This window comes from Apis cerana, linkage group LG11 (genome assembly GCF_029169275.1).
Source record: "Apis cerana isolate GH-2021 linkage group LG11, AcerK_1.0, whole genome shotgun sequence".
Classification (NCBI taxonomy): domain Eukaryota; kingdom Metazoa; phylum Arthropoda; class Insecta; order Hymenoptera; family Apidae; genus Apis; species Apis cerana.
The window spans coordinates 15,070,209-15,087,224 of NC_083862.1; the positions used below are offsets into that span (position 1 = coordinate 15,070,209).

At 40.7% G+C, this 17,016-nt stretch overlaps 1 protein-coding gene and 1 long non-coding RNA gene across 17 annotated transcripts in view; one reads left to right on the forward strand and one right to left on the reverse strand.

Annotated features, from left to right (window-relative positions):
- LOC107995804 (uncharacterized) overlaps positions 1-6,704 on the forward strand; it is a 20,440-nt gene extending 13,736 nt beyond the window's left edge. Inside the window, exons 7-12 of the long non-coding RNA XR_001765655.3 lie at positions 2,487-3,451; positions 3,547-4,040; positions 4,312-4,610; positions 4,721-4,997; positions 5,059-5,870; positions 6,012-6,704. This is a non-coding gene — a long non-coding RNA (uncharacterized LOC107995804). The remainder of the gene's footprint in view (positions 1-2,486; positions 3,452-3,546; positions 4,041-4,311; positions 4,611-4,720; positions 4,998-5,058; positions 5,871-6,011) is intronic.
- A 3,435-nt stretch (positions 6,705-10,139) lies between these two features.
- The window catches only part of LOC107995801 (uncharacterized), a 36,445-nt gene continuing 29,568 nt past the window's right edge, over positions 10,140-17,016 (reverse strand). For all 16 annotated transcript variants that reach the window (XM_062082391.1, XM_062082390.1, XM_062082389.1 and 13 more), the window contains 8 exons: positions 13,838-14,048; positions 13,086-13,321; positions 11,801-12,131; positions 11,508-11,722; positions 11,237-11,439; positions 10,962-11,134; positions 10,729-10,893; positions 10,140-10,652 (listed from right to left, as the gene is read on the reverse strand). In XM_062082391.1, coding sequence (XP_061938375.1) covers positions 10,162-10,652; positions 10,729-10,893; positions 10,962-11,134; positions 11,237-11,439; positions 11,508-11,722; positions 11,801-12,131; positions 13,086-13,321; positions 13,838-14,048 — 2,025 coding nt within the window. In that variant the 3' untranslated portion in view covers positions 10,140-10,161. The remainder of the gene's footprint in view (positions 10,653-10,728; positions 10,894-10,961; positions 11,135-11,236; positions 11,440-11,507; positions 11,723-11,800; positions 12,132-13,085; positions 13,322-13,837; positions 14,049-17,016) is intronic.

Here is a 17,016-nt window from a genome sequence, read left to right on the forward strand (position 1 = left end):
ACCCGGCCGGGTCGGTGAGCGATATGGTGACCTCGGACACGGGCAGCTCGTCCAACTCCCTCTCGATGAACTTCAATTCCGTCTTGCCGGGTAGGATGTTGTCGGCGAAGGTCGTGTCGAACGGGTCCTCCTCGTCGACGAAGGTGGCCGCCTCGAAGCTCGCCTCGATTATCTCGGACTGATAGCTCACGATCTCCGGCTCCTTGGCGCCGAACGGGTCCTCCGCCTCCTCGAGGCGCGGCGGCTGCTCATCGGGGGCCGCGCAGCCGTTCAATTCGAACTCGGCGTCGTCCAAGTCGGGTATCTCCTCCAAGATCGTCTTCTCCTTCAACACCTCGAACTCGGAGATGTCGAGGGCCGCCTCCGATTTACCCTCCCCGACGGCTGGGCTCGGGAGCACGGTGGGGGGGAGTTTGGCGAGATCTATGGGTACGTCTACGGGGGGGAGGTCGTTGTCGTCGTCGAGCAGAGTCCTCTCCGCTTGGACGGGTTCCGCGACGAGCGGCTCACCGGCGTCCACCGCCGCCGCTCTCGCGACGTCCTCGTCGAAGTCGTCCAACAGCAGGTCCTGCTGGAGCCTGGGTCGTCTGCCCTTCGAGATCTTGCACGAGCTCACGTAATCGATCCTGCCCGAGAGCACCTCGACCGCGTTCCCTAGGCTGACCAATTTGTTCCCCTTCTTGTCGACCGTTTTAAGGACTTTGTCGGCGTTCGTCGTGTCGAACGGGTCGTCCCCGGCCTCCTCCTCGACGGGGCTGTCCGGTATGTAAGCTAGTTGGACGTCGATATTCTGGAGGACGTCGACGTAAGCGGTGTCGAAGATGTCCTCGTCGGCCGAGTCCTCGCGGCCATCCTCGTCGTCATCCGGCACGTCTACGAAACCGTCCTCGTTCACCAGCGGCCTCTCCTCCTTCTTGGCCCCGAAATCGGGGGGTTCCCCCTCGATAGGATTCCCCTCCTCGTCGAAGCCCACCCACTTCTTCGAGGAGGAGGACTTCTTCTTTCCGGGGGGATGGTCCTCTTGATCTTTGTCCGCCTCCTCCCCCTCTTGGCCCTCCTTCTTCCGCTCCTCGTCTAGGGGGGGCTTCCGTTGGAAGAACGAGGTCGATTTGATCCGGTCGAGGTCGCCCTGGGTCTTCTTGAGGATCGAGTCGACGCCGGCGGTCAACGCCTCGAACTTCTTCCACTCGTCGGAGGAAGCGTTGCTGGCCTGTTCGCCGGAATCCTCGGCTTTCTGCTGGGCCTCCGCCCGCTCGCGCCTATAACGCTCGAGCTCCTCCGGGTCGAACTCGTCCTCCTCCGCTCCCTTCTTGCCCTTCTTCTGCTTTTTCTTCTTCTTCAGGCCCTTGGCTAGCTTGTGCATCCTCTAAGACCTACCGTGGAACAAGCGAGGCTTCTGAAATCAATCGTTTCTCGCGTTAGTTCAATTCTCGTCGAAGAAACACGTGTCGAATTTAACGATTATATTATGTTACGACAATCGCGCTCTCTTCTTTTCCCTCTTTCCTTCGCGAAAGCGCGCGCTCACAGTCGTCGTACAAGTGTTACATTGTTGCCAGATATAAGCGTTTGTTCGTACGAGATAAGGATATAACTGTAGCGTCGTTAGCGGTTAGAGAGAAAGCATCGCTCTATTCGCTTCTATTCTGCTTGATACTTCACTAATTTCAATTATCGTTGTCGAACAGTTGCTACGAGTTAAGTAACGGTAAGTGGTTAATGCAGGTTTCTTCTACGTACGGTGGAAAGTAATTCGCAGGCGCGAAGGGTGTTACGTTCGAGCAGGATACGTGCGATAACATGGATACACCCGCGAACGAAACAACACCATCCACGACACTGTCATGCTCGAATTCTCGAATACTTGTTGCACACTACCGATCTTTTCTTAGTCGGTCGCTCTTTATAACCGCCGTGCTAAATTCGTCCGATCCTTTTTTTAACGAGCGCACGCCGCGAAACACGCGCCATTGAACACGCGCCTCGCCATATCTCTGAGAGTCGATATATCTCGATGCGAGAGAATCGCTCCTCGAACAGTTTCGACCAATCAACGATAATCGCGGCTCGAACGTTGAGAAACGTCGCGGATCGTTTCGTTTCACGCAATAGGCAATAGGATCGTGATCTGGAACTTCTTTTCGCGATACTGTAATATTCGCTTTAGATGGTTGTGTGTATGCGTTACGGGATCGTTGCCAGAATAACTCGATCGATCGCAGTAACGTACCCGTGACCAGTTTGCCCTTCCTATTGGCCTTCCGCGATACCGCTGCGAATCAATGAGAAAATAACAACACTCTATTTTCTTTCTTATCTAATATTTCATCAATTTGGCTCGACGGTTTGTAGGTCAGGATTCGATATACCAGGACGGACCATCTAACTTTACCGGTCGAAACGTTTCGTTTTTTTTTTTTTTTTTTATAATATCGAAAAGTATAGAGAGAAAGATATGTAAGTCGATGTTTCGCTTTTTTTTGCAGATGGACGTGCAAAGGATATACATATATGTATATATATATATACGAAGATGAATTTTATGCGCGGTTTATTTCGTTGAAAAATCAAATTTGTTAAAAAAGTTGTGCAACGTACAAGCGTTTCTTTTCGACTATATGTCGTTAGCCGTATCGTTGATAAGAAGCTTAAAGTTCTATAACAGGCATAATTTAACGAGTTAATCGGCTACGAATGGAGAATTTAATTAATACCAACCTGATGGAAACCTATACAAACCTCTGGGACAACAAACAATATCGTTTATCGATATAGTTGGATTACGAAGAGATAGAAACAGCTGTTCGAATAATTAGTTGAAATAAATAATCTTTAAATTAAAGAAATGGATCAACGAAATAAACGATGAAATCGACAGAGTAACAAATACGAAATAGAAATTTTCGTCGATAATTGAAGGAACAGGACAGAGCACGTGCTTCAGATTTATCGCAGGATAGTCGTATCGTGATTGGCGTGCTAACAAACTCGACGACTATCGCAATTCCCTCCATCTAAAATCGATATCGTCACCGGTACACTCGTAACCGTAACGCTAGGAAACTGTAATCGATAATGGGCGAGAAATCGATCGAGTCCTCGACGATCTAACCTATATATACGTCACTACGTTCTATTTCTGCGATTTCACGAAGAAAAGCATTCTTTTCTCGGCTCGATGAAACGTCGAAAGATAAAACGGATAACGAGAGTTTCTTTTAACGAATATATTTTTAATATATTTTAATTTTCGAAGAAGATAGAACGCAGGAACATATGGATGGCGATATATCTGACACGATAAGTCATATTCCTATCTTTCCTACTTTCCAGATAATTAAATTTAACTTGAATCGCGTCACCAGGTAAATAGAGATTATCGACCCGTATGATTCGTACCTTTGCACAGGAATTGACATTTGTTATCGATCGATTGCCAACCTGCAAACAGGTATCATCGATTTGTTTACGTAAAAAAAGAACGCTTCTTTAATTTTAAGAAAGTAGATTATTGAATTATTAATTTTTTTCATTTTTTCTTTTCAGAAACTTCAATTGTAGAACGATCTGCCAAATTGAAAAATTTAAGGAAAAAAATTTATAGCGAAGAGAGGTCACGTAACTCGATAGAGAAGAAAAATTACGTGCATGTCGATTTATATTTAGAACATCCAAACCCCATATGAAATCCAGTAGCGCCCTGCTCCAACGCTTGTACGTGCTCTAAACAACGATACTCTACGCTGTACAAAAATATTCCAAGCGAAGATAGAAAAAGATAGTTACTTAAAAAGAAAAAAAGAAAAGAGGAAAACACAGAAGAATAGAAATTCTGAACGAGATCAAATCGAGAATTCTATTTAGCATAGCACAGAGAAAATCGACGATGCGGCCAAGAATATTGGACCATATTGGAAAACAATCGAACGTGGCTCTAGCTTTGCTCGTGACGTAATTGAGAAAGTTTCGGCGAAGAGCGTTGCTCCAATATCCCGAACACTTGTCCATAGTGTCTCTCTGAAGGCGCACGCGTAATACCGGTACAAATAATGCTGTACAGGATGTTTCAGAAAATTGGTGTTGACAAATCTAAATCCGTAAAATCATAAAAACTTTTTGTAAAAGATTTCTCGAAGAAGATTCTTAAATTAAAAACTGATATTGTTTATCGTGCTTATTTCAACGAGCACCGTTATGTTTCAACTCAAATTTCAACTTTCTGAAACATCCTGTAACACTCGACCAGCTTTTCACTTCTTACAACAACCTAGCTTTGAATCGTTCGATGCCGAATCGTATTTCCATTTTCAGAGCGTTGAAACTCCAGCCTGAAACGGAGAATTCCTTTAAGAGGAACGAAAAGGAACCGTCGAACAAATTGTCAGGATAACGAAACAGGCCGCTTATATATGTACATATATATATGTATATTTAAAGACGTTCCAAGGCTAGAAAGCTAGGTGTGTATCGACCAAGCCAAGTTCTCAATGAGCAGTTTCATTATCGTCTTAGCAACGATCATTGCTGCGTCAGCTATACCTACGCACGAAGCCGCTATCCATCCAACACTATAAAATATATTAGTTTACAGACAAAATGCTTCGAGTTTCGTAAGACGATTTTCCTTCTCTATACATTGCTACTTCTAACACTATGACATATATACTTAACTATTGACATAGTTCAATCGATTCTAGATAATAATGCAGACATATTACAGGTGCGACGGAACGTTCAAGATTGTAGGAAGATTTGCTTAACGTCCAATTGGAAAAACTGTAAGGAAAAATAAATCTTGAACGAAGAGAAAACGAGCTAAGAGACGTAGAGCCTCGATTCGCTGCTCGTACGTAGTTGAAAAGGATAGGATTATTACGAGAGCGAGTGAAGTGTAGTTTCCGAGACGGATCAATCAGGAGGCAACGATGAAAGCGTATAGGTGACCACGTATCGTTGCGACCACGTTTTGCACTGGTGTTCGCGAACCGCTATCTAATGTAATCTTAAAAAAAAAGCCGTATCTTGGCAGCTCTACTCTATTTGTACTTACGATTCCAGCCTCGTCAGCCACATCGGTACGACGCACATTTTTTTCGAGTCATCCCGCGATCGAGATTCTCTCTATCTCTCTTTTTATTCACTTGGATGAATCGTCGAAGGCACACACTCGAAGAAAGCACCGGTAAAAGAAAAAAAGAAATAGAAAAAAGAAAGGAAGAAATTGGGGTTGAAATTGAGATGACTGTGCGTCAAGAAGAATATAGAAAATGAGAGAGTCGGATGGAAACTGTCCGGGGGAAGAGGAAGAACGAGGTCGATGAGGAAACCGGCGGATCGATCGGTAACCGTTGAAGGGAAGCTCGCGAATACGAGGAGAGATTGTGGAGACTCTGTGTGGAGTTACGTTTCCCCCTACGATTCGTGAAACAGGAAACGGCGAGCGGTGAAGAGCTGCAAAGGCCCTGCCGAAAGCGAAGCCGACTCACCTCGTACTCTCCTGCGGGTCGAGCTATTTCCAGCATCGATCCGTTTCGCGGAGAAGAAACATGCGCGTACACGACACCCACCCCCGCCTCCCCCGCCCTTAACGTCGCCCTCTCTATTTCTCCGCTGCCCCCTTCTTCCTCTTCTGGCCACCCTTCGCTAGCAATGGCCTCAAAACACGGACGCGAAACACTCGTCCCGTCGTCGACTTCAACCGGCACTATCGATTCAAACATATTCGTCCCTCCATCAATTTCCACCTTCGTTCGAGTTTCTCGCGGAAGAGAGAGAAAGGATTAGAGACGCGCAACTAGTCCTTTCCTTTGGAATTTTCATTCGAATGTTCGCATGAATTTCCTTCGGAAAGTATACATGTAATCGTGTCCGTAGGTATTTCTTATATATTGATTATTATTCGTGAAAACTGGTCGAACAGTTTTTTTTATCGACGATAAAGAAGACTAGTTCAACTTTCCTCGTAATCTTATCCGATAATCCGATAATTTTTTCATTTTTTTCTTTTCCAGTTGTGACGTTTTCCTGCTTCTTTGTGTACCTTTCGTTCGATCTAGCAGAAATTCATCGTGCTCGTGGCTAAGAAACTTGCGCAGAAAATGATCTCGATTATTGATTCTCCAACCTCCATTTGTTGAATTGAAAGGATTCGAAGCGTGCTGATGCTAGCACTAGTCATCTTTACTAATGATCGTGTGATTATTTTTCTTTTTTTCTTTTTTTTTTTTTTTTTTTTTGATATTCAATAAAAAATAAAACATTATAAAGAAGGTCAAAAAAAAAGACGTTGAATCGATTTACAATGTAGTATAGCTGAGATCGAAGAAAGTTTTTGTATATCGTAGAGCAATGGGATAGGAACTGCTAGGAGCAACGAGAAGCTTCGATAAATCGTAAACTTCTCGAGAAAAGATAAAAATAGAAACAAAACGTTCGTAGCATAACATGAGAATTTCCTGTACAGTCTGTTTTATTACTGGGATCAAGTCAAATTTCCGCAATTTATAATGATACGATATTTTTGAAAAAGAAATTGAAAACGTTCATCGCTCTTGTTACCTTGATTATCTTGCGCCTTAAAAAAAAAATTTATTAATAACTGTCAACTCCTCGATTATTTATGTTATATTCTTTCTCTTTTATTCTTTCTCTTATATTCATATCTTAAAATTAAAATTCTAATAATTCATCCCGATCCTTTAATTGAATTCTCTATTCGTATCTTTATCTGTCTACAATTTTTGAAAAAAAAAAAAAAATCAAATGATTCGAGTTTTACATATGAAGTTGAAGCGGCTTTACAAATATTACAATAATTTTTATTCAATGGAATATATTATAATAGAATATGGAAGAAATTGGGGAATAGAGGAGGAAGGTAGGGGGCGAAACAACAGAGACACTGCCTGTTGATTTCTGTAACATCGCTATGACTTGAGATTGAAATCCTGCATGTGTATATATACACATATATATATATATATATATATACATATCTGTTTGTTTTATGAATGTGTATATATATGTATATAATATTTATACGACGATAATTTTGTTTCATCGCCTATTTACATAATACGTTTGAACAAACAAACTGCGAATGAAATCAATTTCAAGGTCTATTCTGAATAAAACGCATCTCTCGAATTTTTTTCTTCTTTTTTCTATTAATCGAATAAATGGCCATTTTTTTTTTTGTTTCTTTTTTTCTTCTCTTAACAGACAGTTGGTTCATCTTCTATCCACGATCTATTTAAATGATACAACATATAGATATAATTAATTCCAATCTAATTTTAGTCTTTTCTTTCCTTCTCATTTCCTTTAGAATGTTTTAGAACGCGATTGTGTATGTAACACCGTGTACGGTACTTTCGCGCCTCGTTATTGCTAATTATATCGCGCATTATTTTGGTTCATACGAATTTTAAAATGCAAATAATCGTCTCTCTTTTTTTCTTTCGATCTCTATCATCGTCAGCGCTTGTATTTTTCGTTTGATTCCACGTGTCGACGGTTCCGCCCTTGTATTAAACGATCTACACAATGATTCGATTATTCTAACACATCACAGACTTCTAAACGATATTACAGATTTCTACGATATCGATCTTCTCTAAACACGAGATGTCGCAAAATACAAGATTTTAAGAAACGCAGAAGAAAAAGAAAAAAAAAAAAAAAGAACAAGAAAAAATACTTCGTTATAATTCGTTTTGGATTTTCTTTCACTTTCGTACACTTTCACACAGGTTTGAAGGGAAGAACGATTGGATGTAACGGAAGGCATAAAAATAGCTAACTCGTGATAACAACAATGGTCGGTTTTCGGATATTAGTTTCTCCTTTGATTTTTCGCGATACATGTGCGTACTGTATACGTATATACAAAGTGTATGAACCTATACATACAGATTTCTTCTTTGAAGTTGTACGTTTTATTTTGTACACATAAAATCAAATAGGATTGTCGAAAAAAATATTCGCAACAATATAGCGTACACACACTTCGAACAGGCATCATTCCTGTAAAGATTAGACTTTCTGTACATTGCGCGTGCTGTTAACGCATTACCTAGGGAAATCCTAAATGGGTTTTTAGTTATTAACGACACATTAACGACGCCGTACTCGAAGCACGCTTCACGGGTCCAACTAAAAAAGAAAAAAGAAAAATGGCTGTCGTCGATAATTTTAGAATTAGCCGCTTAAAAAAAGTACAATCGTTTTACTGACCTTCGTTTGCGTTATTTAATCTGCTTGTGTTTCAATCGGTCGAGAATAAGAGTACGGTTGATAATGATGACGAATAACGAGGATAATCGAAGCGATAATGATAATAATAATTGATACAATTAATAATATTAATAATAATAATAATAATAACGATAATAACGATAATAACTTCTTATTCATTCATCTTTTTTGTTCTATACAAGTGCACAAATATTTACAGAATTAATATAACGACAGATACACGAAAGTGCCGTTGAGCGTGTTTCCCAAATGTCTCTTCGTTTCCTTTTTCCCTTTGCCCTCTCACCTTCTGCCTCTCTTTTTCTTCAGATATTTTGGCACATTTCACGTCTTCTTCGACACGCGGTCTAATTGGCACAATACTCCGACCATCGTGCGTGATTTCTTAACTTAACTTCTTAAATAGTGGACTAAAAAGGTAGCAATTAGTATCTTTTTTTTTTTTCACGTTTCTCTCACTGGAAACATTCTTTCGCTTCTAACTGGGTTTACGACATCAACGAATGAAACTACTCTCGGGAAAATTTCTTTCCTCAACTAAAAACGGTCGTCGATTTTTTTTTCTTTTTTAATTTTTCCCTTTTTGTTTAGGAGTCACGATACCATATTTTTTGTTTTAGCGAGGATTTTCGACTCGAAGAACATCCTGCGTTATTGCTAATCGAGTAAAGAAGGTGGTATATGGATGGATACATGGCTGATATGAAAGTTTGATTTAATGGAAAAAAAAAGAAAAAAAAAAAAATTTCTTCGAAGACAAAAATAAAAGAGGGGGGAGGGAAAAAATTGTTTCTTTCCAAAGTGTCTTAAAAATTCGTTTACGCTTGGTTTACACACGAGCCTAAATCTATATCGTATTAACGAGGTCTACTTGGATTAGAAGTTATGGTTCTTTCCTCTAAATAAACACGAGAGAAAGAGAGTACCTAGAGCGAACGATGAAACGTTTATGAGTTCCGCCTTCTTCGAAATTACTAGTTTCACACAAAAATTACGAATACGAGGAAACGTGGTTTACGTTAACAACTTGCAAAGTCTTGCGAAATATTTCTTTTCTTTTTTTTTTTTTTTTTTTTTTTTTATTTCTTTTGACTTAAAAAACTCAGCGAAAAGGACGCGCTCTCCTTAGGAGGAGGATTATCGTGAAAATTGTGACAACGCGAAAAGTCTTTCATGTCTTTGCGAGTGAAAAGGCTGCTCTCGTAAGATTTAAGATTTTCGCGTTTCCATTTTTTTTTTTTGTTTTTATTTTTCTTTTTCCTTTCAGGGCTCGGTGTATCCTGGAGAAATCTGGTGATTTTTGAAGAGAAGAGAAGAATGATCTCTTTCAAGTTCACATATCTTTGGGAAAATGTTATATATAATATATCTTATGCGCAAAAGTAGTAGCAACTTTTTCCCCGGGACGTCTCGTCGGTATAAATTATGCAGAGTAAAATCCTCGGGAAAAACCAGAGCGTTACTGTGATACGGTGAAAAACGAGCGTCACGATCCAACGATTCCTCGAGATTCGACTTTTAAATATCAAGAATCCCCCGAACACGTAAATCGAGGAACGAGAAATCACGCGAATTTTCGACGCTCTTTGTACAATGATCTTGCTGACGACGATCTTCGAATATTCAGATGGCACCATATGTACGACACGGAAGACTACACCAGCGGTACTTGGAGTACGATAGCCTGGCAAGGAATCGTTTAATTAACGCGCGTGTACGAAACGTTAAAATGTATAACAGGCACCAGTAAAAGAACCAGTCCTTGGAAAGTGACTTTTTTCCAAATCAGACTTTAAACCCGCCTCTCTCGATTACTGGCCTTTTCCGCTGTCTCGGCGAAATTTGGCTTGGTGTTTCGAAAAAAAACCATGCTTCGTTCCATATTTTCTTTTTTTTTTTTTTTTTTTACTGAACCCAAGAAGCAGGCACCCACTGAGGCTCCCTTTCCAACGAATTGATCTCCGTCAGCAGCTGATTGTACGCTCTATCCGTATCTGTGTTTATGATGATCATGTCGAACAGATGCCCGTATTTATCCTCCATCTCCCGTGCTTTCTCTATAATATCCTTCAATTCCTCCTCCTTGAAACTCTCGTTATTCTTGATCCTTTTTTGGCGAAGTTTCTCCAAACTTGGCGGCGCGACGAATACCACGTACGGTTTCAAGTCCGAATTTCGCAAGATCTTCAGGCTCTGCGGATGCAGATTAAGAACACAGATTTTACCAGAGTTTACTACGGATCGTATAGCTTCGACGGAGGTGCCGTAATAGGCTTTCTCGTATTCTCCGTGTTCGACGAACTTTCGACAAAGTATATCGGATTCGAATTGAGAACGAGAAATGAAATGGTAGTCCTGTCCGTCCACTTCCGAGTCTTTTCTTGGACGACTCGTGTCTGAAAGAATGGGAATAGATTTTAGATACTTTAGGCATCGATTCATAAATGATATAACGAATATAAGAGAGCTTACGAGGAATAGCAGCCGCGAAACGTTCGCTGTCGTGCATCAGCCTCTGTCTCAGCTCGTGTCGCCCGATATTTGGTGGCCCTATCAGAACTATCGGTCTTTTGTGATTCGCTCTAGGATAGTACAACGCGACTTCCTCGTAAGTAAGTACCTCCTCGCTGTCGTAATCTATATAGAAATGTAAATGTTTGATCAGCAAATATTTGTGTTTGCGTGTAAATCCCTTCTGTACCTACCGTCGATGGCAGTCGTTGCGTAATGCGGATACCCGTCGTCGTTGTAGTTCGCCCCAAACTTGTTCCGTTTCTTCTTCTTTGGATTCTTTCTAGCGCACAACAACGTACTGGATTTCTTGGAACCGCGTACGGTCGATTTATCACCAGCGATAGTTTGCTTCATTGATTCTCGCCTGCGTGAGATTAAAGATGAAAGAAAGAGAGAAAGAAAACAAAACATCAAACGATGCGTTGGAAGAACATGAAGAAGAAAAAGAGAAAGAAGGTTCACGTACTGATGCTGGAAGGCTTTACTGGGTATCAAACCAGCCAGCGTTTGATCCTCTTCGCCCTCTCGATACGCCTGCCACCAATTAGGATCCTCTTGAGAGATGACGTGCAACACATCACCCTTCTGAAAACTGACACCCAATTCCCGGCACGGTATATAAGGATCTTCCTCAGGGTCGTAATCGAAGTGGGCCCGTATGTGTTGTATCTGGAAAACACGAGACCATTTTAGAATCAAAAGTCAAAAGCTGATTTCGTGAATAGTTTCTCCATTACCTGGTTCGTATCTTCCCTTCTATTCGACAAATTGTTCCTGTGACTCGTGGGTGCCGGGAGCACGAGGAAGGTTAGACTGCCCTGCATACCAGCCAGAATATCGCACACTTCGTTTACGCTTTTGCCACGCATTTCCACGCCGTTCACCTCGAGAACCTCGTCCCCTTCGTGTAAAAGTCCAGACTTGTCGGCCGCACCTCCTCGCACGACACGTCCTTCGTGAAAAAGAAATTGTTGAAGTTAAGAAATCGCCGAATGCAAAAACGACGAAATATAATAAAAAAACGAATCACCTATTATAACCGCATCACCCTCGTTCCTGACCGTAGCACCAAGAGGTTCGTTGGTTTTCTCGATTCTGATAATTTTAATGTTGTCCACGACCCGTGAGCCTCTCCAGCTGGAAGTCGGACTCGGTGGACCGCTCGGCGACGAGGACGAGGGGCTTTGTTTTCTCTGCAGTCCATCCACGTACGAGATGATGGAGTCGTGGGTGAGGAGGAGGGCCTCCATGTCGTAGCTCGTCAGAATTCCTGTCAGTTCCTCGACGGCGGCGATCGTTTCCGCTCCACCGACACCTGTTGCTGTCGACGAGGACTGCCATTTCTCGAGAATGTCCACACACTAGAGAGTGGAAGCGTGGGGGGGGAAAAAAAAGAATAAAAATTGTGTACTCAAAAAACGAGGATCCTTAAAATTTGTTAAAAGAAAATTACGTGCACTATGCAAATATTGTTCATCAAAAGAAGTCTCGCGAAAGGAACGTCCGATTGATCGATGTAGAAGGAAATGCTATTTTCATAAGCATTTGTAGCGTCGTATTTGTCGCGTATATTAATATATCGATATGCGTCGAAATAATTAATAGTTTCTAGAATATTTCAGTCTTGGATGATTATCCTGATGTAACTTCATAAATAAAAATAATTTTTACGATACTGAATATTCAAATTATACTTATACGTTTTTATTATTATGTGTGGTGTCAGGTTTGTCAACAAAGTGTCTGAAATGGAGATAGGCGGTTCTAGCGAAGGACCTTTTTGCCCTTGGTGAATAATAACAGTGAGCGACATTCATTGGTGGAAAGAAGTCTCGCAGAAGGAATCCGATTGGTTAATTTGGAAGGAAACGCCTATTTTCACACGCATTTTCGTTTCTGTGTGGTATTTGTCACATATACTAATTCAAAACGAGCGATCTGTATCTAAGCTCGATGCACAACATAGGCAAGAAAATCCAAAGAATTCTAACCTCTTATTTTGCATCAATATTTGCGTAAGTTGATTACAATTGATAGTTTAATTTATTAAGCGTAATTTTCTATTCGAGTAGTAATAAATATACGAATATATTACGAATATATGCGAAATAATTGATAGTTTCGAAAGTATTTCAGTTTTAGACGATTATTAACGTAACTTCATAAATGAAAATAACTTTTACGAGTTGAATATTCAAATTATATTTCGTGATATCAGGATTGTCAACAAAGCTTGTAAAGTGTATATAAATGATCCTCGAGAGGGAAGAATTTCTTCCTGCGATATTTCTTTTCAACAGTGAACTTATACGTACGTCTCGTGCTAAAGTGGAGGCGTCCTCGGTGTGATGTTTCAAAACTTTGTTCGATCTTAAACGATTTCTGAGGATGTGGTGGGTGGCGAGTGCAGATGCGAATCGACTTTGCACCAGAAGAGTTCGCACCGCTTCGAGTTCGGCTTCGACACCCGGCCCCGAAATGCCTAGAGCACCGGAAATATTGCGCAACTGAAGCTGTAGCCTCTCCAACGTCGCGACGACCTCTCCGTATGCTGAAATATGCAAGCAACGATAATTAGAGAGGTTCTTCAAACGTTTCACCCCGAGGCGAGGCGTCCTCCCTTTTTTTTTTTTTTTTTTCTTTTCGTGCTATTCTTACGAGAAATAATACTATCTTTCTCCTATTTTAAAAACTCATCGTACAACGAACGCGATTCTTTTGATAAAACCTGCATAACACTTATATCAATACCTCACGTATAAGAGGGAAAGATGGTAAACAGAGACAGGGTGACGCGAACAAGTGGTCCTCTTCGAATCATCTAGTCCAACTCATTCATCTTTCTTCCCCGTCCACAACGTACACACGAATTTTTCTATAATTTAACTTCGAGATTATTGGACTCTTTTTTTTTTTTCCCCCGTACAAATAATTCTCATCGGTTCTCACACTTGAAGCGTACGATTGAGAAAGAAATGGAAAGAGGTCTGGATTAGAAGAAAAAAGAAGGAATTATATGAAGAGCAGAGAAGTGTGTCGTTAATAATGCTTCATCGAGCGAACTTACTGAGGGGCCTGGGAGGCTCCTCTACTTCTTGCGTGGTGACGTGCGTTGGACGGCCGACGGTGGTCACCTCGTCCTGGGTGTATGCGAGATTTTCTTGGCCCGATAGGCTGGTCGCGTGGCTCTCCAGAGCCTGCAGCTTTTTCGATCCGCGTAACGATCGATTGAGTATCTCCTGCCTCTCCTCCTCATCCTTTCGTTTACGTAGCTGCTCCTACACAATCAAATCATCCGTTTACCTCTCATCTTTCATCCAACGCGATTCAAAAGAAAAAAAACATCCTTCTTATCCCCTGAAAATATCGCGACGTTCGATTATTAAATCGAATCCAAAGATAAACGATCTCGTTTGCCTTCTCGATGACGTTGTTACCGACATGGAATCGTTATCTATATTCGAGCCTTAGAGACAACAAATTTCATTCCCTTACCTCGTTCGTCGTATCGTGATGTGTTGCATAATTTTGGAAAATATCTTCCGTAAACGCACGATCGTTCCACGCGTCATTCGACATCAAGGAGGGCATATACGTTTATAACACTTATCACGAGATCCCGTTGGGCACATAACGTTGGAATCATAGGCTTATCAATTATTTCTTGGCATACCTTCTTGCTGTGTAATTTTAGCTTGGAGATACGATTTAAAAAGTCATGCAGATTCTCTCACACTCGTTCACACGTATTAGGACACTTATCAAGAGCGAGCGTTATAAATAGCGGGTGAGCAATCGAATAATAATAACGATAGATGAAAATAATGCTTTCGATATAGATTTATCGCTGATATTTGTATCGCGCGATTATTTTTCCTTAAAAATGAACCGATAACAATCGAACGCTTTTACGCCGAGTGTGTTCTAACATTCGTGAACAGTGGTGTGGCCGTTATTGGCGGCCATTTTTCCTAGCACGTTTACGAGAGACAAATATAACGAAATATACGTGCACGTGAATAAGCAACGTTCAAAATATAACGTAACGTAAAAAATCCAAGAGAGACAAGTAAACGTTCCATCTAACGCGAAGCCAGCATTTGTAATTTAGCTATTCTTCGACTAGAGTTGCGACTATCGATTATCGATATTTTATCGATGGTTTTTGATATATCGTCGAGATATCGAAACAAGTAAGTGGAATTATTATTTTTTAAAATAAATAGATTTTATTAAAAAGGAACTATATCCTATTTAATTATTTTGAAATAATAAGAAATAAAAATAAGAATTCTAATTACATTCATCCGTTATCCAAACGATATTATTGATATATATCGATATATTCGATTTATCGACGATATTATGTTGTAGTCTGTTTAAATCTTGATATTTTGAATATTAACAAATCAACAAAATATCATTGGATCGTGTTAACAATATTAATAATTATTTCGAATAAGAAGAAAAAAATAAGAACTCTAGTTACTTTCGCCTTGTTGTTCAAACGATATTATCGATATATTCGAATTATAATCGATTATTATACATCGATATTTATTCGGATGAAATATCGTTGGATCATAAAGAACTGTTAAAAATATTAATAATTAGAATAAGAAAAAAAAAATTTCGGTACATTTCATATTGTGATCAATATTTTCACCCGATATATTACCGACAATATATCGACATTATCGACATTTATCGACGACATACAATTCTATTCTCGAGCGGCGAACGACGAAAATGCAATTTCGATCGAAAAATATCGAAAAGTAGCGACAAGATCGTTCGCAAACGAAGCTACGAGAGAGAATCGTGGCAAACTTTGCTCTTCCCCTATATCTTGTTTCCGTAAGCGAAAATCTCGGGCGGAGGAGGTTGGAACTGCATCGGGTTACAATCGTCGCGGTTACAACGATCGGTGTTGAACGCCCACCGCGCGATAAAACGTCAACCGCGCGAGAATCGTTCCACAACCGATTTTTACGTAACCATTTCGAGGTCTATGGCGTATTATTGAGAAATAGTTGGACGAAGCCAACCATTCGCGTTACACACGTATGGCTTCCCGTACGTCACTTCGCCTGCTAGATGGATTTCTTACGATTCTGGCAACGATCTGTGATTTTGGCCAGAAAATTTACTAAATATTTTCTTCCCTGTGGCTGAGTAAGCCACTAGAAAAATAAATAGAGATCTTATAACGACGCGAAACGTCAAAAGACAGAATGGTATAAAAATAGAAAAAACTTTTTCACTTACACGTTCCTCGATATCGATTTATATGGAATTCTTTTACGGAAAATTTTGAACATTCATCATAATGAATACACGACGTACGATTCTAATAAATTCGAGTAAAAATTCGAAACGAAAAAGAAATATATAAATGAGAATTTTCAATTTTCGCGGATAAAGGTTCTAAGAGAAAAAAGTAAGATTTTTTTTTTCTCTTTTTTTTTCGAGGATAATATCCTCGAAATTATCCTCGAGAAAGACGACTCGTTATCGCAAAGCGGGACGGATGTTCCTGGTTGGTTGGCGTTCTGTGGTATCTGGTTTTTAACGAGTAGAAGAAAAACAGAGAAAGAAAGAAAAAAAGGAGGAAAAAATTCCGGACTGGCCGTAAAGCGGGAGAGCGAGGTCAGGGTAGGGAAAAATGGCTCGGTTCGTTCGCCTGTACTATACCTATCGAAATTTACCACTCGTAACGTTACACTCGAGCCTCGTGTAATCTTAGACTATCGTTACAAGGGGTTCTTTACATTCCAAGCCACACTTGACTCAACGTGCACGAGGTGAAGGAATTTGTAAAGGCAAACACGTCGTCGGCCGCCTCGATTTTCATCTCTCCAAAGTATTCTGTAAATCACACGGGATCCTGGTCGATCCGTCAAGGAAACGAAGATGAGAATGGAAATTCGAAAAAACGTGGAATCCAGTGAAAACTGGATCGTTCGATAACTATCGCGTCCGGATCTCGTAATTTCCTGCCGGAACGCGAACAATCGTGATCGGTACAACGATTTCGAACAACGTATTCCCCGCCTTTGCCCCGTTACGCAACGCTAAATTATTCATGCGAAATACCACGTGCGATTCTTTTCGCACGCCCACCGAAATATCTCTCTCCGCCAACGTTCATTTCTCATTTACTCGTCGTACACGTTTATAATAAATCCTCGCTCGATAAAGAATTACGTTTTGTTTTGTAAACGTTCCTTTTCCGTCGATTACGCG